Genomic DNA, 26797 nt, shown 5'->3' with positions numbered 1-26797 from the left:
TAAAATTAAATTTTGACGATCGAAATTCTGTAAAACGTTTGAGCTTAAGGAGGTGCTCTTACATTTGAGTGAAAAAAAACAAAGAAGAAGACAAATGTCTGCGCCCACGTGAAACGTGTTTATCTGGTTTATGAAAGAATACATGCCAGTTTTAGGCAAACACTATTTACTGGTGACATATATATCAAGTAATAAACCATTTCCAAATATTGTAATAAGATGGATACAAGATAATTGGGCTTTAGTTTTATAATTTTAATGCTTAATTGCTTAAGTTTAACTTAACAAGTAACGTAAATATTATAATTTAAAACTGCATTGTCATCAGTTTGCTTCGATGTCAGACATTTGATAATTTTGACATATGGTCTGAGAGGAAAATGCTACATTTTTCTATTAGTAGAAAGAGATATGTTATATACACTATCACATGAGTATGATGTACAGCATATTGAATGATATTCGGAATTATTCCACAGCCTTTGAAAGTTTGAGATATCAATCATAATATCATATGGATTGGGAAAGCATCCAATCAAAGTATCTTAGAATGGGCCCATTGGCATCGAGGGGTTATATGGCATGATCCAAGCACCTCTATTGGGTGCTGTACTGGTTGATCAAGATGCCACCCTGGAACATACATGGTAGCCTGCTACTTCATCAAGATTAACCTCGAGTGCAAGTGCTTGTACTCTAGGTTAATCTTGATGTGAACTATAGAACTACCAGCTACTGTCTGAAATAAGCTTTCAAGTTTCCTGTATCTGATGCCACAGACCTTTAGTTCGATTATTCCAAGTTGAATCATAATATTAAACTTACATGTTGGTAACTGGCATCAGCACTAGACAACGAAACTCGACACCCATATGTGAAACTCCATTATTGTTGTGCTGACATAGGACAAAGTGTGTAGAGATGTGACTCGACTGTTGCGCCAATGTTCATTGGTCATATCATCCACACTCAATTCGGGAATAATCAAACTAGACGTCATTGGCATCCAATTTAGGAAAAAATACATATTTTAGACACAGTAGCTGGCTACCATTTGGTAATCAACAATTGCCGAAGTATTAAACACAGTCATCTCTAGCGTTATTCTCACATATAATAGAGTAATTCTAGAGGACGCACAAGCTAACCTGAACAGAAATAAATTCATTATAATATTATATTGATCCATTACAGGGCTAGCTCTGGGTCAGCCGAACATTTTGCCAAATTATCTATTAAGTTTACAGAAACCCAGTTATTTTGTAACAAAATATCAATTAATACTTGTAATTATTTCGCCAAATTAAAATAAAATTTGCTAATTGTTTCTAAAATTCACAAATGGCAAATTTGGCCAGTGCCAGAGCTAGCCCTGCATTATTTAAACTTGTTAACAGTGATAAACATGGGATTTGAGGGGTACTTTGAAGTTTGGTCAAGGGAGTCCTTCTATATATGAACTGCACCTGCTGTGATTTAAAATGTTTTTGGTTTTTTAATTGACTTTTTTTTTCCATCTTACCTTTGTAGATTAACCATGTCAAAGACCAAAAAAAGGAAGAAGGATTTCCAGAAAGTGAAGCTGAAAGTTGGGAAGACTTTACCTCGTGGTCAGAATGTAACCAACACAAGCTTCAAGACGCGCAGCATTCAAGTGGTTCAAAAAATCAAGGGAGTCAACTCAGAACCAAGCACACACAGAAAGCTTAACTTAAAGGTTGGCTTGGACGAAGAACATGTTTTAATAAGTGTATTTTTAAATCAGGAAATGTTATTGAGCACAAAATTTAATGTGTTCACAAGTTATCTACGTGTATACCACATAGATACAGGCCTTTCCCCAGGATTTTTTTAAGGCGCTTACATATTTAGCATCATTATAACACAAAAATCAAGCCAAAAGAAGTGGGATAGTGGGTTGAAAACAGTTAAGTGTTTGCCTTCAATCCATCAAATCATGGTGGGGGTTTTTGGGGGGGGGGGGGGGGGGAGGTTAAAACTTGTTTTAAAATAACCCATCAATTCCCCACCCCCAATAATTTCATAATTTGCGCCATGTTGTTGCTGTTGTTTTCAGCGTCGTGTTAAATGCTTGTTGTGATTTCTGCTTGTAAAATACCTAAGCTAAGAATGCTGACTTCACAGTATATTCATTTATTTAAAAAAAAAAAAAAGTTGATAAAATAAAATTTTACGGTCTTTTTAAAATCCAGCTAACTTATTAAATGTCACCTCACAGTTTCACAAATATATATCTAGCATTATTTAACAAATATGATTATTGTAAACTAATTCAGTGTACGTGTAACTGCAATTTGTATGAATACTGCATGTTCATTTTCCGCGATCGCGATCTGCATGTGTGCTCACGACCATAGGTACAAAATTAACAAAGACAAAGGAAATAACCGAAACTGCAGTTAGGTATTCATTGATGCAAACAACTATTGCTTTTCTACAAATTTACATCAAGATTTACTTCTGTGTAATTGTATTGTTTAATGTCCCGCAACGATGTTTCTTGACACATGGGCGTCAGCTGACTCTGAAGCGTGACGTATATTACGCCGAGAGCTTTCCTCAGTTCAGCCAATGAACGTTCTTCCTAACATTCGCGAACTATTTTATTGGTGTCCATTTGGTTTAATGTGAAGCGCACAAACCAGTGTAGCGAACGTTTTGTTTTTGCTCGGTCTGGCTGAACTCAGCCCTTGGGATAGCCGACATGTCTTTCGGCCCTGAACTGGCATATGTATTCAAATTGACATGCATTGTCGGTTTGTTTTTATTACTTTGGTTCAAAGCCTTTACAAAATTAAAATAGCAAGTTACATATCTTCCAGACATTGAATCACCGTCACATTGCTGTTGTACATGTCGAATGCATGCCGTTAAAATTAATAACCTTGATTATTAAAATTAGCAAACATCATAAGGCATACTCTGTATTCTGGATAACGCCGTTTCTCGTTACCGGTCGCGAGATTGCTATTATGCTAATTGAATATTTGGTATTATTATGTTTGAGGTGTCGAATAGATTATGTAACCGTTTGTTCACATCAGAAGATAGAAAATGGCTCAGCCAAAATTTTAGCCACTTGCAAATTTTATTAGCCATTTTTTTGTAGCCAATGGCTAAATTGGTTACCGACAATGCGAGCCCTGGATGTTTTCAGTAGTGTTTTGGGGAGGGGGTGTTAGGATAGAAATTACTGAAGTAACTGTACTATTAAAAAGTGCTTCACCTATTTATTATGTTAAATAGTACCGTTGATTCTGTCAATGGGCATCTTCTTTGATCGGCCTTGAAGCTTGATTGCTCGGCACGGGAATCCCGTTACGCATAAGCGCCTTCCTGACAGATTAGCCGTCCCAGTAGATGTGGTAAAATTACCAAACACCAATTGTGAGCAGACGACTGGTCCATTGTTAAGTAGTTAGGAAGTGTTTTACCTGTCATAGTAATTAGGTGTGCTTGGTATACTGGTACACAAATTGTTTGCAAGAGGTAGTCGACTGCCACGCTTGTACTTGTGAAAATTGTTTTTCTAAAGTACTTCAAATCAAGGCGTAGCAGCAATTGATTTAAGGCGCTTCCATGCCGTCAAAGCGCTTACTTTACGGACCAAGGCGTGTCGGGCCGCTACGCCTAACGGCCCTGGGGAAACCCCTAAGATACATTAATTCAATTCATTCCACAACTTGAGTTTATTTAGGTTTTTAGCTGGGTTTTCCTAGTGTCTGATATGACGACCTCACTATAATTGTATTTTGCTAATATGTAACTTACTTTGATTTCGCTTAATTTTAAGACCGCTGGTTTCCATTTTTTCTTTTCGTGCTGTCCTCTTTTGTTCAGGCTACAGTGAATGTTTGGTCTGTTGGCTTAAAATATTTCATTTTAACTTCATTTTCAAGCTTAACATGTATATTGAATTATGTTTCAAGTTGTTGGTTCTGGACACCCACCTCTGCAGCAATCTGGTCTGCTGTCCAATACAGTGGGGGTTGTCAGTTAGTGAGAGAGAAGTTGATGTATTGGTCATGTATTTCCTTGCTGAGGCATTATAACACTGGGTGGTGGGTGGTACCATTATGCAAATCCAGTAGGTCAACCCCTGCAATTAAGAAAATGTCCACGCTAGAAAACATGCCATTGAATTTTTTTTTTTAATATAGTCCACAACAAAAAAGTGTCGTAGAGAATTATAACCCCCACAGCAATCTCCACGGCATTGCCGATTGCTGTTGGAAATTGCAAGGGTTGTATGTACCACGCCTTTAACTCTAATGCCGTAATGGCGTAGACATTATTACAGAACTTTTAGTACCAATTTGTCATATTATTGTTTTTCATGCATATACAGATAGTTGCTTGTATGTTACAGCAAATTAACTCATTGCTTGTTTGTGTCTTATTCGAGAGTGTATACCTGTGTTTGACTGTAAAAAGATGGGTAATTGACATTCTTTGTGCACATTTCTTGGTTGTTTGCTTTGATCTTCTTCTTCTTTTCATTCGTTTGTTGACTACACGTCGAAGCCATTAGTGACTATGAACAGTACTGTTCTCTGTAGATCACTTCTTGTGCCATACAGCTTCTTCTCGAGACTTGTTGTAGTTGTTGAGGTAGTCTCCCTCAGCTGCTGTATGTTTGGTCGTCTGTTTGCTTTGATGTTATGTACTTTTTCTTGCAGGATCTGCTCTCTCAGTGCCAGCATTACAACTCAAGTGTTCGCCACGAAGCAGTCTCGGGGTTAAAGGAGCTGGTAACTCTACACCCACACCTCATTCCTTTACATCTGTCGGCCATCTTGGAAAAGACATCACAGCTCTTTACAGACAAAGATCTGGTAGTTCGACAAGCAGTTATTAGAGTCCTGAAAGTTATTTTTTCTTCCGTTTCGTCCAATCAAATTGCTCCATTTTTCCCTCTGCTGAGTGCTCACCTGTGTTGCGCAATGACACACATCTACGAAGATATTCAGCGAGACTCGTTAAATGTCTTCGACTTGCTGTTGGAAACGTATCCAGACTTGGTGACAAATAACTCCACACAGATTTTGCCAAACTTCATTGCACAAATTTCAAGGGATCACGGAACAGGACAATCTAAGAGTCCTGGCAACAGGAAGGATTTTGGTCGATCCTTGGCCATTACGCCCAATAGCAGGATGTCTGTACATAGGTGGCGCTCTGGCGTCTTGGGCCGGCTTCATAAACTGTTGACAGCCATTTTGACCTCAAAAGTGCAAGATACTGAAGAAGATGAAAAGAAAAATAGTGTAGTGAAATGGCAGCCATCTGTTGAGACCGTGCAGACTTTTCCATCATATATTACCAGTTCTTGGTTGACACCTGGTTTTATGCTGAGGTAATTCAAAGTTCTTAAAATATATTGTTTTAAATGTTGTTTATCTTGGGTCCATTTTGCAACCCATGCAATTAAGAAAATATCTACGGCAAAAAAAAACATGCCATTGAAAAAAACACTGAATATAGTCCAGGCAAAAAAGTGCTGTGTAGAATTAAAAACTCCACAGCAATCTCCACGACATTGCCGATTGCTGGGGGTAATTGCAGCGATTGTTTTGCCATGTACATAATCCATAATGTGTTGTCATATATGTGTGTGTGTGTGTGTGTATCTGTCAGTGTGCCTTGTCGACTGAATGAATGTCTGACACATCATGGCGGTATCACCCACTACCGATAAAAAACCCCTCAGCTTTCAAATTTCACTTCTGACCCTAATCGTCCTTCAAGATCTTTGGTGGTCATAAAACCTACTGTAATACTGAATTACCAGTTGTAATCTTTGCCCAATTAATTCACTATTATCATATAACCATTCCCCACAGCTAATATACCTTACAATTTTGGCAATTGTAAATTCTTATTAGAGTTCCCCTACTTTTTTTGAAGACTATATATATATATATATATATATAGTTATAGTTGTAATTCCACACGTGTGTTTGTAAATGTGTGTGTTTATGTGTATACCTTTTAATAAATCAATGTGCTCTAGTGGTATTGTTACACAAAACAAACTTTAATAACCAGCACACTGACATTTTTGTGAGTATTGACAAATACAAAAGTATGTAATGTAAACATGATGTTTATTTGTTTTCACTTCAGTTCTGACAGAAACCTAGTCACAGTAAGCAGTTCTAGCTCTGTATCGTCTGCCGATGGTGAATACGACGTGAAGAAGTTTGCGCACACACTGCTGCCTCTGTTGATTGAGTGCTGGATTGAGAGTCGCCCTGTGGATGACAACAGCAATGTCACAGGTGGGGTGGTAATAAGTACAGTGAAACCCCTTCTAAACCAGACACCCTCCAGACCAAGTGAAATGTCCGGTTTAGAGAGGTTAAGTTCTGTACTGAATTTAAAAAAGGACCGTGATAAATGTCCGGTTTTGAGGGAATTCTGGTTTACAGAGGATCCGGTTTTGAGAGGTTTCACTGTATTATGTATATCAGAAAAATTAAATTTCTCTTTTATTTATCACAGTTTAAAGATATTCCATTATACTAGCCACAGTAACATCACTTTATACTACTGGTACTTTTTATAACTGAATGTTGTTCAAAACCAAACAAACAAAGAAAAGAATTAAAAATAAAATATGAACTTGTTTGTATTTTTAATATTAAGTATGTTTCAAATTTAATTATAAGGATTGTCTTTTATTTTATGTTCATTTGGGTATGAACAAAAAAAGCTTTCTCAATTTACAAATTTTTATTTATTTTAAATTGGGATTTTTTTTTTTTCATACTATGATAAACCTTAAAAAAAACCCAGACATTCCTAATATGTACAAACATGTAATTAGTATAATAAATAAATATAGTCACAGGACTGTTTAAGAATAAAATGTGACTATCTGTGGGAAAAACCCAGCCAAAATTGTTAATAATAATTCACGCATAAAAAGATAATTTTTGAAAATTAATTAAATAATATCTCAACTTTCTGCTTGCTGAAGATATATGAGCAAGCAGTATTCTAAATGATATAAAACATGTTTGTGTATAGTCTTACTGACAGCAAACATGGAGCACGGCCCTGTCAAGTAGTCTGCGAAATATCGGGCGGGACGTAGCTCAGTGGTAAAGCACTCGCCCAATGCACGGTCGGTCTGGGATCGATTCACGTCAGTAGGCCCATTGGGCTATTTCTCATTCCAGTCAGTGCACCACAACTGGTATATCAAAGGCCATGGTATATACTACCCTGTCTGTGGGATGGTGCATATAAAAGATCCCTTGCTGCTTATCGAAAAGAGTAGCCCATGAAGTCCTGACAGCGGGTTTCCTCTCTTAATATCTGTGTGGTCCTTAACCATATGTCTGATGCCATATAACCATAAATGAAATGTGTTGAGTGCGTCGTTAAATAAAACATTCCTTTCTTTCTTTTTTTTCTTTCCGATACCAAAATGGAAATACTGTGGCTTCATCCTCCATGTTTGTAATGTCTGAAACACAATATGGCTTTGTCTCTGTCTTATACATTTCTAGGTTTTAAAAAAGAAACGTTTTTATTTTCTTTCTAGGCAGCTTGGTTCCACTGAATGTGTTGTCGATGATGTCTACCATCACCAGTGTGATACAGCTTCTGTGGGAGTCTCTTGTTGCCCAGCAACATGTCTCTCAGGACGACAGTGTGAGTAAATAGCAATGCGGTGGCAAAAATGACTTCATTTGTTGTTATGTTCACAGACCCCCATGACTGTACATCAACGGTCATCAGGTCAGGTCATAGGGTTTAACATGCACATTCAGAACAAGCTGTTGTAGCACACGCCTGTCGTGGGCACAGGTGTTGTTGTCCTGGGCCGGCTCCTCCGTCCAGAACAGGAAAAGGGTTTGGGGTGGGTGGGAGGAGGAGGAGACCACCCGCAAGTGCAAGGGGGCACCAGCAGCCCCACCGGGGTCTTAAAGGTCATGGTGTGTGTTGTAATTTTCAGCTTTAGCTGTGGGTCAGCAGAACATTTTGCCACATTATCTATTAAACTTCAAAAATGGCAGAAACCCAGTTATTTTGTAACAAAATATCAGTTATTACATGAAATTATTTTGCCAAATTAAACTAAAATTTGCCAATTCTTTAATGAAATTCGCAATTGGCGAATTTAGCGAGTGCCAGAGCTAGCCCTGCTTTAATATGCAATTTCACACAGACAGGACAGCACATACCTTTGATATATGTACCAGTCGTGGGGCACTGATTGGGATGGGCAAAACTTAATATATTCAGGTGTTGTTAAATAAACCTTCCCTTTTGTTGGTAAATGTTTGTGGGGTTTTTTCAAAATTGACCAACTGGAATGTGTGTGTTGGGGGGGGGGGGGGGGGGTTGTCTTTGAAGAATTTACATAGATGAAGAAATTTTAACATATTCTTAGTCATTTATCATGTATGCAGTTTTTTTTATGCCGCATAGGCGTGGTTATAAAAAAAACTGCATTGCTCATATGGAATTTTTTTTTTTAATTTATTCATTTTATGCAAATCTGTGCCCAAACCATGCCACTCCAAAAATAATGAACATGGAAAACAACCTTTGAACAGCAAAATAATACATTCAGATTACCATGTATAAATTTCTCGATATCAAAAATTAATTTCTTAATGTTACAAAAAAGGAAGTAAGTAAAGAAAGAAAGAAGGGAAAGGGAATGGCTGTGGATCTCCTTTACATGTACATACCTACTTGTGAAGTATATATGTGTAATTTTATGTCTGTTGGTTGTATTTTCCTAGATTACTGATTTCCTGGCTTCGTACCTGAAAGATTTTGAAAAACATTTCATGACGAGTTTTCCGTATGCTGCTCATGAGAGTCTGCATCCTCCAAAGAAAGCCAAGAAAGACAAAAACATTCCTCCGGTAAGCAGCTGTGGAAATGGTGTAGTATTTGCTTGATGTGTGGTTGGTTTGGGTTCGATCCCCATCGGTGGACCGATTGGGCTATTTCTCTCTCCAGCCAGTGAATCACGACTGGTATATCAAAGGCGGTGGTATGTATTATCCTGTCTGTGGGATGGTGCATGTAAAAGATCCCTTGCTGCTAGTTAAAAAGAGTAGCCCATGAAGTGACGACAGTGGGTTTTCATTCTCAATATTTGTGTGGTCTTTAACCATATGTCCGACGCCATATAACCATAAATAAAATGTGTTGAGTGCGTCATTAAATATACTATTTCCTTCCTTCCTTACATCCATTGAAGTGATTGGGTTTTTTCGTTCCAACCAGTGCACCACAACTGGACAAATGCTGTGGCATGTGGGAAAGTGCATATAAAAGATCCCTTGCTGCATTAGGAAAAAGGTAGCAGGTTTCCTTTAATGACTATGTATCAGGATTATCACATGTTTGACATCCAATAGCCGATGATCAATTAATGAGTGTGATGCAGTGATAGTGTTAAACAAAAATAAACTCTTTTTTTATCACTAACAATACATCAAGTATTTTTAAAAAAAACAATTATTAATTACGGTAATAAAGCTGAATAATCGTGCATTTTTTTTAGGAAAGCATAAACTTTGCACCAGTTTTCTACGGCATAATGAGGTTAATATAAAAATAGGACCCTAAACATAACCCCATACCCTCTAGTGATTGATCCCCTTGATATTTGGGGTTTAGCTGTTGGACTTAATTAGTTGACGTCTGATATTTTAAGTGAAAAATATATAGAAATTTTGTGGCATTTCCTTGAATATCATTAAAATGTCAAACCGTTTTTGTTCTCTATGTTTCAGGTTTCTGTGGAATCCCTGAATTTAGCCGTGTGTGACATTATGACATATTTCATTGACACACCTGCTGTTTCCATGGAGATGCCATGGATTGTACAAGTCTACGGTTATGTCATTTCCTGTTTGAAGGGGAGACAACTTGATGCTAGTCAGATCAAAGTGATCATCAGAGTTATCAAGAAGCTGATTGTGCTCTCTCGACCTGAAGGTAAGAAAGTTGTGTTGTTGCACCTATTGTGGTTGTTGAGACAAGGACTGGGATGTGTGGGTGGACATCAAAAGAAGTTGAAAGATATGGAAGTCAAAGGAGAGAAAAAAACAGGAGTGGGAATTCTCCTCGGATCAGCTGTTTTCCTCTCATGGAATATTGCGTTTCCTCACATTTTAATCGTCCTTTCCTCCAAAATGTGTCAGATGGGACAGATGTTAACCTAGGATTTCAAGAATTTCTAGGACTCATCTAGATTTCCTCTTTTTTTACAGTTCACAAATTCCCACCCCCGAAAGAAAAGGGGCAGTGGGATAAAAGAAAGAAGAGAAAGTTATGTTGTAGGTTTATTACTCCCTCACTGATCCAACTGGAGGGGACTATAGGTTTTGTCTCTGTCTGTTCGTCCGTCCATCTATCCCACATATAGTTTTCTGGACAGGTTTTTCACAATGTTTCAAGATGAACTGAAATTTTGTGTGTAGCTTTTTCATGTACAGTTACCAATCAAGTTTGACAGTTATGACCAGGATTTGCACGCATCATGGAAAACTTGGAAAGTCATGGAATTTGAGATTTAAAAATCCAGGTCTGGAAAGCTTGGAAAACTGTGATTTTCAATAAAAAGTCATGGAAAGTCATTGAAAATCAAAATATTGCTTCCGCCCCTGACTCCACCCTGGAAAAAAGACACCTGGAGATAAAATTTTAATAAAATGTATAATTCTTAAATCGGTAAATCTGATTGTTGTCTAGAAGCACAAGTCTTGAACTGGTTCCGGTTAGAATTTGGTAAATCTGATCGTTGTCTAGAAGCACAAGTCGTGAACTGGTTCCGGTTAGAATTAGACAGCAGATTAGTATTTGTCTCCCTACTATTACAGCATTACGTTGCAAGCGTAAATGCATACAGTTAATTAGTCGTACGACTGGTATTGTAATGTTTTTACGGCATTACATTGCATGCGTAATGCATACAACTGAGAAACAGTTAACTATTCTTTGATGCCTAAGGCCCAAAACACACTGAAGCTGTGCCTGGGTCTGGGATGGCTATAGTATGGTACCAATCGAAAATGAAACACATACTGTATCAAAAATGACAAAGCACAACGCGTCTGTGCTGGTGCGAACTACAGATCTGGCAACAGATGACATAGAACATGCGCTATATTTTCACATTGCCAGACTGGCAGCTGCAGCATGTGCAAGCCATATTTTAATTTAGTTTTCTTAATAAACAACAGGAAAGATATATATCAATCAAAGTAGGGTGCTGATAATTATTGTTGGTGTTTACAGAAGAAATGACATGTATATCTAAAGATATGAGTGCAGTTAATATACATTGAAAACACCTAAGAGTTGGAGATCCAGACATCAAAATATGTGGTGTCTTGGCCTTAAACTGATTTTAGCAGTGATATTACTGTTTTAATACAAATATCCGCATATACATGATGTACAAGTTCATCACTAAAATTTAAGCGATAATCATATGGTCATGGAATTGTGTTATATTCAGGGGGCTAGCTCTGGATGAGCAAAACATTTCGCCAAATTGTCTATTAAACTTTCTATTAAACAGATATCTTCTTTAAAATGTCAATTATTACATGAAATTATTTCGCCAAATTAAAAAAATATATATATCAACTTCTTTCAAAATTCGCAGTTGGTGGATTTTGCGAGAGCCAGAGCTAGCCTTGTATTTGGGTCATAGAAAGTTATGGAAAACCAGCTTTAAAAAGGTGTACGAACCCGGTATTACAATTTACCCATTTGTCACGGAGTTATGGCCCTAATATGGCATTTTATTTGTGTGTTATTATTCCCCTGTACGAACCCGGTATTACAATTTACCCATTTGTCACGGAGTTATGGCCCTAATATGGCATTTTATTTGTGTGTTATTATTCCCCTGTACGAACCCGGTATTACAATTTACCCATTTGTCACGGAGTTATGGCCCTAATATGGCATTTTATTTGTGTGTTATTATTCCCCTGTACGAACCCGGTATTACAATTTACCCATTTGTCACGGAGTTATGGCCCTAATATGGCATTTTATTTGTGTGTTATTATTCCCCTGTACGAACCCGGTATTACAATTTACCCATTTGTCACGGAGTTATGGCCCTAATATGGCATTTTATTTGTGTGTTATTATTCCCCTGTACGAACCCGGTATTACAATTTACCCATTTGTCACGGAGTTATGGCCCTAATATGGCATTTTATTTGTGTGTTATTATTCCCCTGTACGAACCCGGTATTACAATTTACCCATTTGTCACGGAGTTATGGCCCTAATATGGCATTTTATTTGTGTGTTATTATTCCCCTGTACGAACCCGGTATTACAATTTACCCATTTGTCACGGAGTTATGGCCCTAATATGGCATTTTATTTGTGTGTTATTATTCCCCTGTACGAACCCGGTATTACAATTTACCCATTTGTCACGGAGTTATGGCCCTAATATGGCATTTTATTTGTGTGTTATTATTCCCCTGTACGAACCCGGTATTACAATTTACCCATTTGTCACGGAGTTATGGCCCTAATATGGCATTTTATTTGTGTGTTATTATTCCCCTGTACGAACCCGGTATTACAATTTACCCATTTGTCACGGAGTTATGGCCCTAATATGGCATTTTATTTGTGTGTTATTATTCCCCTGTACGAACCCTGTATTACGATTTACCCATTTGTCACGGAGTTATGGCCCTAATATGGCATTTTATTTGTGTGTTATTATTCCCCTGTACGAACCCGGTATTACAATTTACCCATTTGTCACGGAGTTATGGCCCTAATATGGCATTTTATTTGTGTGTTATTATTCCCCTGTACGAACCCGGTATTACAATTTACCCATTTGTCACGGAGTTATGGCCCTAATATGGCATTTTATTTGTGTGTTATTATTCCCCTGTACGAACCCTGTATTACGATTTACCCATTTGTCACGGAGTTATGGCCCAGATATGACATTTTATTTGTGTGTTATTATTCCCCTGTACGAACCCGGTATTACAATTTACCCATTTGTCACGGAGTTATGGCCCAGATATGACATTTTATTTGTGTGTTATTATTCCCCTGTACGAACCCTGTATTACGATTTACCCATTTGTCACGGAGTTATGGCCCAGATATGACATTTTATTTGTGTGTTATTATTCCCCTGTACGAACCCGGTATTACAATTTACCCATTTGTCACGGAGTTATGGCCCAGATATGACATTTTATTTGTGTGTTATTATTCCCCTGTACGAACCCTGTATTACGATTTACCCATTTGTCACGGAGTTATGGCCAGATATGACATTTTATTTGTGTGTTATTATTCCCCTGTACGAACCCTGTATTACAATTTACCCATTTGTCACGGAGTTATGGCCCAGATATGACATTTTATTTGTGTGTTATTATTCCCCTGTACGAACACGGTATTACAATTTACCCATTTGTCACGGAGTTATGGCCCAGATATGACATTTTATTTGTGTGTTATTATTCCCCTGTACGAACCCTGTATTACAATTTACCCATTTGTCACGGAGTTATGGCCCAGATATGACATTTTATTTGTGTGTTATTATTCCCCTGTACGAACCCGGTATTACAATTTACCCATTTGTCACGGAGTTATGGCCCTAATATGACATTTTATTTGTGTGTTATTATTCCCCTGTACGAACCCTGTATTACGATTTACCCATTTGTCACAGAGTTATGGCCCTAATATGACATTTTATTTGTGTGTTATTATTCCCCTGTACGAACCCGGTATTATGATTTACCCATTTGTCACGGAGTTATGGCCCTAATATGACATTTTATTTGTGTGTTATTATTCCCCTGTACGAACCCTGTATTACGATTTACCCATTTGTCACAGAGTTATGGCCCAGATATGACATTTTATTTGTGTGTTATTATTCCCCTGTACGAACCCTGTATTACAATTTACCCATTTGTCACGGAGTTATGGCCCAGATATGATATTTTATTTGTGTGTTATTATTCCCCTGTACGAACCCGGTATTACGATTTACCCATTTGTCACGGAGTTATGGCCCAGATATGACATTTTATTTGTGTGTTATTATTCCCCTGTACGAACCCTGTATTACGATTTACCCATTTGTCACGGAGTTATGGCCCAGATATGACATTTTATTTGTGTGTTATTATTCCCCTGTACGAACCCGGTATTACGATTTACCCATTTGTCACGGAGTTATGGCCCTAATATGACATTTTATTTGTGTGTTATTATTCCCCTGTACGAACCCGGTATTACGATTTACCCATTTGTCACAGAGTTATGGCCAGATATGGCATTTTATTTGTGTGTTATTATTCCCCTGTACGAACCCGGTATTACGATTTACCCATTTGTCACAGAGTTATGGCCAGATATGACATTTTATTTGTGTGTTATTATTCCCCTGTACGAACCCTGTATTACGATTTACCCATTTGTCACAGAGTTATGGCCCAGATATGACATTTTATTTGTGTGTTATTATTCCCCTGTACGAACCCTGTATTACAATTTACCCATTTGTCACGGAGTTATGGCCCAGATATGACATTTTATTTGTGTGTTATTATTCCCCTACCAGACCAACCAGAGGTGACAATAGGTTTCATCTTTGTCCGTCCGTCTGTCTGTGTGTCCATCTGTCTGTCCTACATATAGTTTTCCGAATATTGTTTTTGGACAATACATTAATATACTGAGCTGAAATTTTGAATATAGCTTTATCGTGTTCTGTTACAAATCAAGTTTGACTTTCATGTTAATTTACCAATGTTTTGTCATGTGTTAAATTTGTGTGTTGTTTATTCCTGTAGGTGATGATGCAGAACTGTTAGAAGCAGCTCTACAATACTACCTCAGCTCTCATCCACTCTCAGCAGAAAGAAAGCTCTTCCTTCATCTGTTTGCCGACCAAATACTTGAACGTTCCAACTGTCAGGTTAGATGGTAAGATCATTATTTTTATAGTCCTTAACCAAATTGAGAAATGCTGTATTATTGTATTTCTTTAACAGTAAATGACCACTGATGGTAACTGCTAAAATGTGTGAGTTAAAGAGAATGCAGGGATTAAATTAAACAAATATTTGAGGTCAGTACTCATATTCTCAGGAGAAAACAGCAAGGTAATTATGTTCAAAGTTCACGTTTAAAAAAAAGAGTAAATGGTCTAAAAAAAATTAAAAATTAAAAGTATGTTCTATTTTATAATTTCTGTTCTTAATTTTAGTTTTTTTAAAATGAAGGTTCTACATTTTCAAGAACCCTACAAATATTCTGAAAAAACAGCAGGTGTTTAATTAAACATTTAAAGCAAATTCAGACATACTGGTTGAAAACTAGCAGACATGAATACCAACAATATTGACTTCAAATTCAAACCTTGAATGTCATATTTCCTCGTTTCATTGGATTCAGTATGTCTCTATCTATATTTCTTTCTTTCTTTTTCAGTCGACAGAATATTACAGACCGATTTTTGCAGTCTTTACCCGAGTTGCTGCTGCTGGTGTTGGCAGACAATGTGGAAATGTCTGTTGTTATCACGTCTGTGATGAAGAGAGCTGCCTGTCAGAAGTGCTCACCATTGTTTGTCAGTCTGGAAGAAGTATTAGTCACATTATTGGGTAAGTGTGCTCTCTATAAACTCCGCCGTCGGAGGGCCCATTGGGCCATTTCTCATTCCAGCCAGTGCACCACGACTGGTATATCAAAGGTCATGGTATGTGCAGTCCTGTCTGTGGAATGGTGCATATAAAAGAACCCTTGCAGCTAATCGAAAAGAGTAGCTCATGAAGTGGCGACAGAGGGTTTCCTCTCTCAATATCTGTGTGGTCCTTAATCATATGGCTGACGCCATATAACCGTAAATAAAATGTGTTGAGTGCATCGTTAAATAGGGCATTTCCTTTATAAGCTTAGCATGAAACTGGACAAGATTGGCACATATTATTAGTTAGAGGTTTTTTTTGTTTAACGACACCACTAGAGCACATTGATTTATTAATCACTGGCTATTGGATGTCAAACATTTGATAATTTGACATATAGTCTCAGAGAGGAAACCCGCTACATGTTTCCTTTAGTAGCAGAGGATATTTTATATGCACCATCCCACCATCTTCATAAATCAAGGCTAATATTCGTTCCTCGTATTCAGCCTTGATACATGTCGTCAAGAAATCCTGCCTCAAAATGCTTAAATTTCATTGGATGCGATGAGATCTGATTGCAACGAATTGCAACGCTCCTTATAGATTCCCTTGTTATTGTAAACAAAGAAGGCAGCGTCAGCGTCCGGCGGTTAATTTTTATTATGGCTTTCAAGATTGTCACATGTTACCGATGCTGTGATTGGTCAGCGATGTCATCGTGTAAGGGACATAATTGGTGTTACAAATTTTCTTCCAATAGAGGGCGCTAATAGTGGATATCAGTAATCTAGACAACATGTATCAAGGCTGAATACGAGGAACGAATATTAGCCTTGATTTATGAAGATGCATCCCACAAACAGGATAGCACATACCACAACCTTTGATATGTCAGTCATGGTGCACTGGTTGGAACTAGAAATAGCCCAATGGGCCCACCAATGGGGAATCAATCCCAGACGGTGAGACCGACCGCGCATCAAGCAAGTGCTTTACCACTGGGCTACGTTCCGCCCTCCAAAAGTTAGAGTGGGATTTTTTAATTTACTGATGCCCCTAGAGGATCTTGATTAATTAATTCTCGACTGCTGAATGTTAAATGGTAATTCTGGCACATAGTCTTCAGTAAAAGTTAAAGTTTTTTTGTGTTTAATAACACTGTGAAAGCACATTGATTTATTAGTCCCTTACCACCAGTCCAACCAGAGGGGTCTATAGGTTTCATCTCTGTCCGTCTGTCTGTCCATCTGTCCAACATATGTTTTCCAGATGTTTTTTGCAGAAGGCCTTGATATTAACTTGAAATTTTGTGTATTGCTGTACTGTTACAGATCAAGTTTGACTTTCATAGCGATTGACCCATTTTTGACAGAGTTATGGCCCTTGAACATGGCAATGTCATATTTTTACTCTGGACTTCTTTTTTAGAAGACCATGAGATATTGTACTGAAATTTTGTATATAGCTTTATCATGCAAGGGATCTTTTATATGCACATTTCAGACACACACCCCCCCCCCCCCGTGTCCATTTCTCTCTCTCTCTCTCTCTCTCTCTCTCTCTCTCTCTCTCTCTCTCTCTCTCTCTCTCTCTCTCTCTCTCTCTCTCTCTCTCTCTCTCTCTTTTTCTCTTTCTTTCTTTAATCATCAAATAGCCATAGTGTAAAATGTACTGAAACATCATTAAACAAATACTCCTTTTATTTCCGTATTCAGATCCTGACAGTGGTGTTCTAGTGAAGTGCAAGTCGGAGGTGCAGACCAGACTGTTAGAAATCTTGTACTGGTTTCCACTGCTCACTGCAGACTTGCTCAAACCATTGTGTAGACTGTTGATGGACGAAAACGTGGAAGCTGGTGTCAGTCTATCTGTAGTGGATATCATTCACCACAGGTGAGCTTCTATATGCTAAGATGAACAGTGTTTGTCAGGTCAATTTAGAAAAATAATAATTTGATTTACTTTAACATTAAATTGTTTAGCTGTGGCCTTTTTCCGATTTTACACATGAAACAGAGTGTAGTTGTTGGTTTCTAATATGTTAATTTATTTTCACAAATCAGATTACTTATTTTAACCATTTAAAATATATTTTCACTGTTGTTGGTAAGGAACTAAAATTTGTTATAAGCCATTTTTTTTGCATAAAAGTTTGCTCTGTATAGTTCTGTTTAATAACAGACATACTTTAAAAAAAAAATGAACAAATGTATTCTGTATTCAAGTTTCAAGATAGCATGCTCTTCTTTAACCATTATGGTTTCTATTCTTGTTACAGGTACCTGAAGTTTGCTGATCAGACTGACACTGTGGAGACCTCCGGTTACTTGTCATTTATTATGACAATGTTAACAGGTACAATTAAAGAAAGAAAGAATGAAATGTTTTATGTAACGATGCACTCAACACATTTTATTTACAGTTATATGGCGTCAGTCATATGGTTAAGGACCACACAGATATTGAGAGAGGAATCCCGCTGTTGCCACTTCATGGGCTACTCTTTTCAATTAGCAGCAAGGGAACTTTTATATGCACCATCCCACAGACAGGGTAGTACATACCACAGCCTTTGATATACCAGTCGTGGTGCACTGGCTGGAAGGAGAAATAGCCTAATGGGTCCATCGACAGGGATCGATCCCAGACCGACTGCGCATCTAATGAGCCCTTTACCACTGGGCTACGTCCTGCCCCAGGTACAATTAAACGGACTGTCCCTAGTGTACAATTAAACGGACTGTCCCTAGTGTACAATTAAACAGACTTTCCCTAGTGTACAATTAAACGGACTGTCCCTAGTGTACAATTAAACAGACTTTCCCTAGTGTACAATTAAACGGACTGTCCCTAGTGTACAATTAAACGGACTGTCCCTAGTGTACAATTAAACGGACTGTCCCTAGTGTACAATTAAACGGACTGTCCCTAGTGTACAATTAAACAGACTTTCCCTAGTGTACAATTAAACGGACTGTCCCTAGTGTACAATTAAACAGACTTTCCCTAGTGTACAATTAAACGGACTGTCCCTAGTGTACAATTAAACAGACTTTCCCTAGTGTACAATTAAACGGACTGTCCCTAGTGTACAATATTTATTCCCAATTATAATGCTGGTTGGGGATTGGCCAACAGGCAAAATGTCTATATCAAGTCCTCTCCCTTTTAATTTGAAAATGTAATGCAGGTTTACACAAGACGGACCAGTGGTAAATTTCATGATCCCAAATCTTAAAGGCATATTTCTACGGGCAAGTTTACAAATCTGTTCGCAACCCCAGGTCTACCAATGATTATAAATAAAAGTAACTTTAATTGCTACCGAGATTGAAGAAAAGGTGGGTTATTTCTATTGCCATGTAATAACCCCCCTATATGCCTTTAAGAGTGGGAAACAAAATATAAAATCTAAATCATACATTTTAGATAAAATAATACTTGGTCAATAATTCTCCATCACTATTACCTAATACTTATATAACAATTTTTTTTAAATACCTTGCTACTAATGGCAAAATGTTGCGGGTTTCTTCTCTAAGACTGTCAGAAATACCAAATGTTTGATATCCAATACCCGATGATTAGCAAGCATTTTAAGAGTACTGATAAAGCAATACACATTCCCTATCTGACTCAACAATTTTTTGTATCTCCTAAATTCAAGGGCCAAACATTTGTGGAAGGTGGGTGAATCACCATGAAAGTTCAACGTGATCAGTAACAGTACGTGATAAAGCTATATATAAAATTTCACCTCGATATTTTCAGGTATTGCAAAACAAAAGTTCAAAAAAACTAATTTTCATATCTCCCATGTTCAAGGGCCATAACTCTGTCAAAAATGGGTAAATTGCCATGAAAGTTAAACTTCATCTGTAGCAGTACATGATAAAGCTATATAAAAAAATTCAGTTCAATATCTCAAGGCCTTCTAAAAAAGAAGTCTGGGGGAAAAAATCACATTGCCTAAGTTCAAGGGCCATAACTCTTGTCAAAAATGGGTAAATCGCTATGAAAGTCAAACTTGATCTGTAACTACATGATAAAGCAATACACAGAATTTCAGATTAATATCAAGATCTTCTACAAAAAACATCCGGAACACATATGTTGGACAGATGGACAAACAAATGGACAGACAGACAGACGGACAGAGATGAAACCTATAGTCCCCTCCGGTTGGACCGGTAGGGGACTAATAAATCAATGTGCTTTCACAGTGTTATTAAACAAATAATAAACTTTAACTTTTACTGAAGACTATGTGCCAGAATTACCAATTAAATTGTTTAACATTCAGCAGCCGAGAATTAATTAATCAAGATACTCTAGTGGTATCAGTAAATTAAAAAAAAAAAATCTATTGGAGGGTAAAGTGGTAGAGCATTCGCTTGATGCACAGTTGGTGTGGGATTGATCCACTTCGGTGAGCCCATTGGGCTATTTCTCGTTCCAGCCACTGCACCACAACTGGTATATCAAAGGCCATGATATGTACTACCCTGTCTGGGATGGTGCACATAAAAGATCCCTTGCTGCTAATCGAAAAGAGTAGCCCATGAAGTAGCGACAGCAGGTTTCCTCTCAATATCTGTGTTGTTCTTAATCGTATGTCTGACGCCATAGAACCGTAAATAATATGTGTTGAGTGCGTTGTTAAATAAAACATTCCATTTCTTCGTTCATTCATTACAAAACTCGTGTATGCTGTAGACATATAATGCTATGGAGAAGATTTGTAGCAAACAAACAGGGATTTGAAGTTAATCCAAACATTTTGCATGCCTAAGGATAGTAGTCTGGCTTGAAACATCCCAACAGCCAATGTGATGGCCTAAAATTCTTCTACTGCATCCTCCTTCCTGTTCCGGTCACATGACTGTAACTTCCTTCTTTTTCCTTCGCTCCTGTGGTTCGGACGTCTTTCCTTTTTGCTCATTATTTGTTTCATTATTCAGGCCTTGACAGTGAGAAGCTGGCAGCCATGTGTGATGAAGGTGAAGGTGAAGGTGACTCAGAATCACTCAGTCTGTATAGGATTTGCTGGTCTGTGTCCAGACAAAGATGGACCAAGCATTTGTCATTGGTTGAGGTATAACTACAATTGTACACATCATTTGTATTTTATAATTATTTTTCTCAGCTTGGGAAAGAAATTTTTTAATCCTCTCATATTTGTTTTTCCCATCCCAACCAGTGCCCCATTACTGGTATATCAAAGGATGTGGTATGTGCTGTCCTGTGTGTGGGAAAGTGCATATAAAGATTCTTCACTGCTAATGCCAAAAAAGTCACAGGTTTTGTCACACAGTGGGTGAATTGTCAAATGTTTTGACATCCAATAGCCGATGATTTAGTAACGTGCTCTAGTGGTGTTGTTAAACAAAACAAAACTTTTGCCTCGTATTCCCCCATAGATGGAAAGTGCTGGGTGTTTTTACACCCACTATTTATCATTTTGCTTTCTAATGTGTTGTTGGGATTTTTACTTTTTAGATGAATGGAACTATTCTCCATATTTGAAATTTCTCACCTGGAATTATTTTGTGGTTTCCAAGGCCTGTGTTTCAAATTAAATATTATTTTGTCTTCAGATAGTTCCATGAATTATCCGAAACAGCAATTATTCAGTTGATAGCGTCAACTTTAGCATTTATCTCCAATTCTCACAAACTATAAATCCTAGTTTAATGAAACTTGGTTGATAGTAGCTACTTGAATGTCCATTTCAATGTATATTTTAAACAAACAGAATATTATTTTAAATTTCATTAATATTTTAAAGAACTAGACTAAGCACTGGTATTACTAGAGGGGACATTAACATAGCCCAGTGGTAAAGCACTCATGTGATGCGCGGTCAGTCTAGGATCGATTCCCGTCGGTGGGTCCATTGGGCTATTTCTTGTTCCAGCCAGTGCACCATGACTGGTATATCAAAGGCCGTGGTATGTGCTATCCTGTCTGTGGGATAGTGCATACAAAAGACCCTTGCTACTAATGGAAAAATGTGGCAGGTTTCCTCTCTTAAGACTATATGTCAGAATTATCAAATGTTTGACATCCAATAGCCAATGATTAATAAATCAATATGCTCTAGTGGTGTCGTTGAACAAAACAAATTAATCAATGTACTCTAGTGGTGACATTAAACAAACAAGCAAACAAACTTTAGTATTAATAAAAAAACACTTTATTTGTTGTTGTTGGGTTGTTGTTTTTTACATTTTTATTGTAATATTTTCTTTTCTTTGTATAATAACAGCACATAACAAGTCTTCTGAACCAGTTTTCTCACCAGCGAGAGATGGCTGCCGTGGTGTCATATTTCTGGACAAGCTTAATGGTATGACTTTGTTTTAGAGCCTGTGGTTAGACTGCAGTCATTAGCTGTTCTGGCCTCGGTGGTGTCATGGTTAAGCCATCGGACATAAGGGTGGTAGGTACAGGGTTCATAGCCTGGCACCGGCTCCCACCCAGAGCAAGTTTTAATGACTCAGTGGGTAGGTGTAAGGCCACTACACCCTCTTCTCTCTCACTAACCACTAACAACTAACCCACTGTCTTGGACAGACGACCCAGATAGCTGAGGTGTGTGCCCAGGACAGAGTGCTTGAATTAGATATAAGCACAAAAATAAGTTAAAGTGGAAAATAAATTGGCAGTTATGGCCAACTTAGTGACATGGAAAAGCATTTGCCACAAGAGTTTTTGTGGGTTGTCTGTTATACTGAGAGAAACACGAGAACGCTCGGTATTTTAGACCAAATTACAGTAACTATTACAGTGTGTTACATTCTGACGAAGAACACTTTGACACAAACATGCAGAGCCGGTTTAAGGATCCACGGGGCCCAAATCACAAATAATAATGGGGCCCCTTACCAGGATATATATTTTGTAATCCCCTCGTGGAGAGGGGGAAAATTACCTGTGGAAAATAAATGTACAAATCACTGCTGGGTCCCCTGAAGCGCGGGGCCTGTAGCATGTGCTACTAGGATAAACCAGCTCTGTAAACATGTACTGAACTTCACTGAAAAAGGAGCAGTCTGATTTTGTAGTGGTAAAAAGAACATGACGAGAAACAATATAACACATTTAACAGATTTTGTATAACTGGATGTATTCTGGTAGTTGAGAAATAACCCCAAAATGGAAAAAATGGATTAAGAGTCATTGCGAGTTTTATGGCAGCCTCTCACATAAATCATGAATTGGCAAAGATGCAGTATTTCCTGTAAATTGACATCGTCATGTTTTATGTTTGCTTACAGTTGATGAAAATAATATTACATATGCACTGCTTTAAAAATGTTTTGTTATTTTTGTTATTTTTTTTTCTTCAGAAACAGCATAAAATAGTGTCCATTTTGACAGTGTATGGAATTTTGATCACCGGCAGACATCTTTTGTCACATGATCAGCCGAACGAATGGGAGAACACTATTACCAATCTCTGCCTCTCATTGGTCAATGAGTTGACAAGAAAAGAAGGCCAGAATGATGCTGTGCATGCTGAAGATGCTGTTACCTTGTGGTCAAGCTGCTGTGGATTCCTTGTAGCCGGTCCAGGAATATTTGACATTTTTCTTCAAAAGGCTGTCAGTTTTCTGTTGAGTAAGTTACATTTAGAAAATGTTTTATCTTTAACCAGTTCTTTGCCCATGGTTATAAGTGCTGGTGAAACTCAACCCAGCATAGCCGATTGTTATGTTGATAGTGTTAAGTAATTGTTTCCGGTTTTAAAATAATTTATTTCCGGCGAGTGTCTTGTGAAAAACGGCAGGAAATTTGAATTGGGGAATGCACTGTGTACAGTGTACAGTGTACAATATGTCGACTGGCATGCCGTCGGGCCAGATATCTCGGCTGCAGTAGTCGGAAGGTTAAAACAATTTTACATTTGACCTTTATCCTGCAAACTATTTTGTTTTCATTTATTTTCCTCTTCTTTTTTTTTCAGCACTCAGTTCTGAAGATGCTGTTTGCGTATTGACGACTGCCATGACAAACGTGTTACAGCAGGAATTCATACAGACCTACGAGAAAACAAGAGTGGCAACACAGTCGCTCGAACAGTTTAAGGAAACAGTTGAGGTAGACTGAGAGATTTGTTATTTTTAAGTAAAACCTCATTTGGACATTGTTTTTGTTTTTTTAATATCCCACATTCTCTGACAAAAGTAATATAAAGTATCTTTTAATTGACCAAGGTTACATCATTCTAACAAGGACGTATATGTAAGAAGATAACACAAATTCATAAATATAATTTTTTTGAAATAAAAAAAATTTCAAGATTGTTCTGACCTTAAGACATCCCTCATTGTTTTGGCTTGTAGCAGCTTAATAGTTTCCGATTAGAAAAGTGCTCCTTGAAAACAATCCGATATTTCTGTGACCTAAATATGTATTTAAAAAAAAAAAAAAAAAAAAACCCAAACAAAACCTGAGTACAAACATTCATTCATTCATTTCAACTTATTTTCGTCCAATTAAGATTCAAGCACACTGTCCTGGGCACACACCTCAGCTATCTGGGCTGTCTATCCTAGAGAGTGAGTTGGTGGTTATCTATTAATGATTGGTGTAAGAGAAGTGGGTTAGTTGTTAGTTGGTTATGGGTTAGTGAGTGAGTTGTTAAAATTCACTCTGGGTGGGAGCCTGTACCGGACTGCGAACTCTGTACCTACCAGCCTTATGTCCGATGGCATAACCACAACACCACCAAGGCCGGTAGAACAAACAAACAGAAATGTCTATTAATTACAAGATCTATGTTTTTATAAATGGTAAAGTGATTTGTAATAATACAGATGTTATATATTATGTCACAAGATATGATTATTAACAGGTAGTTATTGCCTTTACTACATTCAGTTTTGTACTAGATGATTTCTGTTTATAATAACAGAGCCTTTTTGGCGACTACCATTTCATACTAAATACATGTTCTTATTTAGAACACCAGTGTCTTTATATCGAATGTGTTTGCGGTCGTATACTAATGTTTGTAGCACTCAGTTTTTACTTTAATTCGTGATATATATTTTTTTTATATACATACAAAATTATTGGGAGGTAAAATTCAGTTTGGGCTACTACAAGCATTAGGACAACAACAAATACCTTGTAAATACAGACACTGATATTCTAAATAAGAAAATGTATTTAATTAGTATGTTACGTCATCGAAAAGGCTCTATTGGTCGGAAACATTTTACAGTGGTTGTAAACTCAGGACTGTCCCTTTAAGGCTCTATTGGTCCCGAAACATTTTACAGTGGTTGTAAACTCCGGACTGTCTCTTTAAGGCTCTATTGGTCCCGAAACATTTTACAGTGGTTGTAAACTCAGGACTGTCCCTTTAAGGCTCTATTGGTCCCGAAACATTTTACAGTGGTTGTAAACTCCGGACTGTCTCTTTAAGGCTCTATTGGTCCCGAAACGTTTTACAGTGGTTGTAAACTCCGGACTGTCTCTTTAAGGCTCTATTGGTCCCGAAACATTTTACAGTGGTTGTAAACTCCGGACTGTCTCTTTAAGGCTCTTTTGGTCCCGAAACATTTTACAGTGGTTGTAAACTCAGGACTGTCCCTTTAAGGCTCTATTGGTCCCGAAACATTTTACAGTGGTTGTAAACTCCGGACTGTCTCTTTAAGGCTCTATTGGTCCCGAAACATTTTACAGTGGTTGTAAACTCAGGACTGTCCCTTTAAGGCTGTATTGGTCCCGAAACATTTTACAGTGGTTGTAAACTCAGGACTGTCCCTTTAAGGCTCTATTGGTCCCGAAACATTTTACAGCGGTTGTAAACTCCGGACTGTCCCTTTAAGGCTCTATTGGTCCCGAAACATTTTACAGTGGTTGTAAACTCCGGACTGTCTCTTTAAGGCTCTATTGGTCCCGAAACATTTTACAGTGGTTGTAAACTCCGGACTGTCTCTTTAAGGCTCTTTTGGTCCCGAAACATTTTACAGTGGTTGTAAACTCAGGACTGTCTCTTTAAGGCTCTTTTGGTCCCGAAACATTTTACAGTGGTTGTAAACTCAGGACTGTCCCTTTAAGGCTCTATTGGTCCCGAAACATTTTACAGTGGTTGTAAACTCCGGACTGTCTCTTTAAGGCTCTATTGGTCCCGAAACATTTTACAGTGGTTGTAAACTCAGGACTGTCCCTTTAAGGCTCTATTGGTCCCGAAACATTTTACAGTGGTTGTAAACTCAGGACTGTCCCTTTAAGGCTCTATTGGTCCGGAAACATTTTACAGTGGTTGTAAACTCAGGACTGTCTCTTTAAGGCTCTATTGGTCCCGAAACATTTTACAGTGGTTGTAAACTCAGGACTGTCCCTTTAAGGCCCTATTGGTCCCGAAACATTTTACAGTGGTTGTAAACTCAGGACTGTCCCTTTAAGGCTCTATTGGTCCCGAAACATTTTACAGTGGTTGTAAACTCCGGACTGTCTCTTTAAGGCTCAATTGGTCCCGAAACATTTTACAGTGGTTGTAAACTCAGGACTGTCCCTTTAAGGCTCTATTGGTCCCGAAACATTTTACAGTGGTTGTAAACTCAGGACTGTCCCTTTAAGGCTCTATTGGTCCCGAAACATTTTACAGTGGTTGTAAACTCAGGACTGTCTCTTTAAGGCTCTATTGGTCCCGAAACATTTTACAGTGGTTGTAAACTCAGGACTGTCCCTTTAAGGCTCTATTGGTCCCGAAACATTTTACAGTGGTTGTAAACTCAGGACTGTCCCTTTAAGGCTCTATTGGTCCCGAAACATTTTACAGTGGTTGTAAACTCAGGACTGTCCCTTTACGGCTCTATTGGTCCCGAAACATTTTACAATGGTTGTAAACTCAGGACTGTCCCTTTAAGAATAAATTTTATTTTTTTGTTTTTTTTTCGTCTCTTTTCAGTTAAAGGTTCCTAACTTGTTGCAAAAACAATGGTGGAGTGATTTTGTGTACCAGATTTCACTGACCTAAACCTGAAAGAACGGGAGAGTTTTGCTGGTGCTATTGTCACATCTGCACAAGATACAACAGAAATTGTACAATAAAATTACTGTGAAAGAAA

General features: G+C 37.8%; 1 protein-coding gene across 1 annotated transcript; it reads left to right on the top strand.

Annotated features, from left to right (window-relative positions):
• The first annotated feature begins 53 nt into the window (after positions 1–53).
• On the top strand, positions 54–26797 carry LOC121381013 (testis-expressed protein 10 homolog). The gene is made up of 16 exons (XM_041510089.1): positions 54–188; positions 1531–1717; positions 4701–5377; positions 6148–6302; positions 7574–7683; positions 8784–8909; positions 9789–9993; positions 14871–15003; positions 15511–15683; positions 17426–17603; positions 17989–18065; positions 20672–20805; positions 21979–22059; positions 23063–23333; positions 23680–23813; positions 26638–26797. The coding sequence occupies exons 2-16, from the start codon at positions 1538–1540 to the stop codon at positions 26704–26706; spliced, it is 2703 nt and encodes a 900-aa protein (XP_041366023.1). The 5' UTR covers positions 54–188; positions 1531–1537; the 3' UTR covers positions 26707–26797.

The sequence above is a fragment of the Gigantopelta aegis genome, chromosome 9 (genome assembly GCF_016097555.1).
Source record: "Gigantopelta aegis isolate Gae_Host chromosome 9, Gae_host_genome, whole genome shotgun sequence".
Lineage (NCBI taxonomy): Eukaryota > Metazoa > Mollusca > Gastropoda > Neomphalida > Peltospiridae > Gigantopelta > Gigantopelta aegis.
This window is presented reverse-complemented; position numbering and strand designations above follow the sequence as displayed.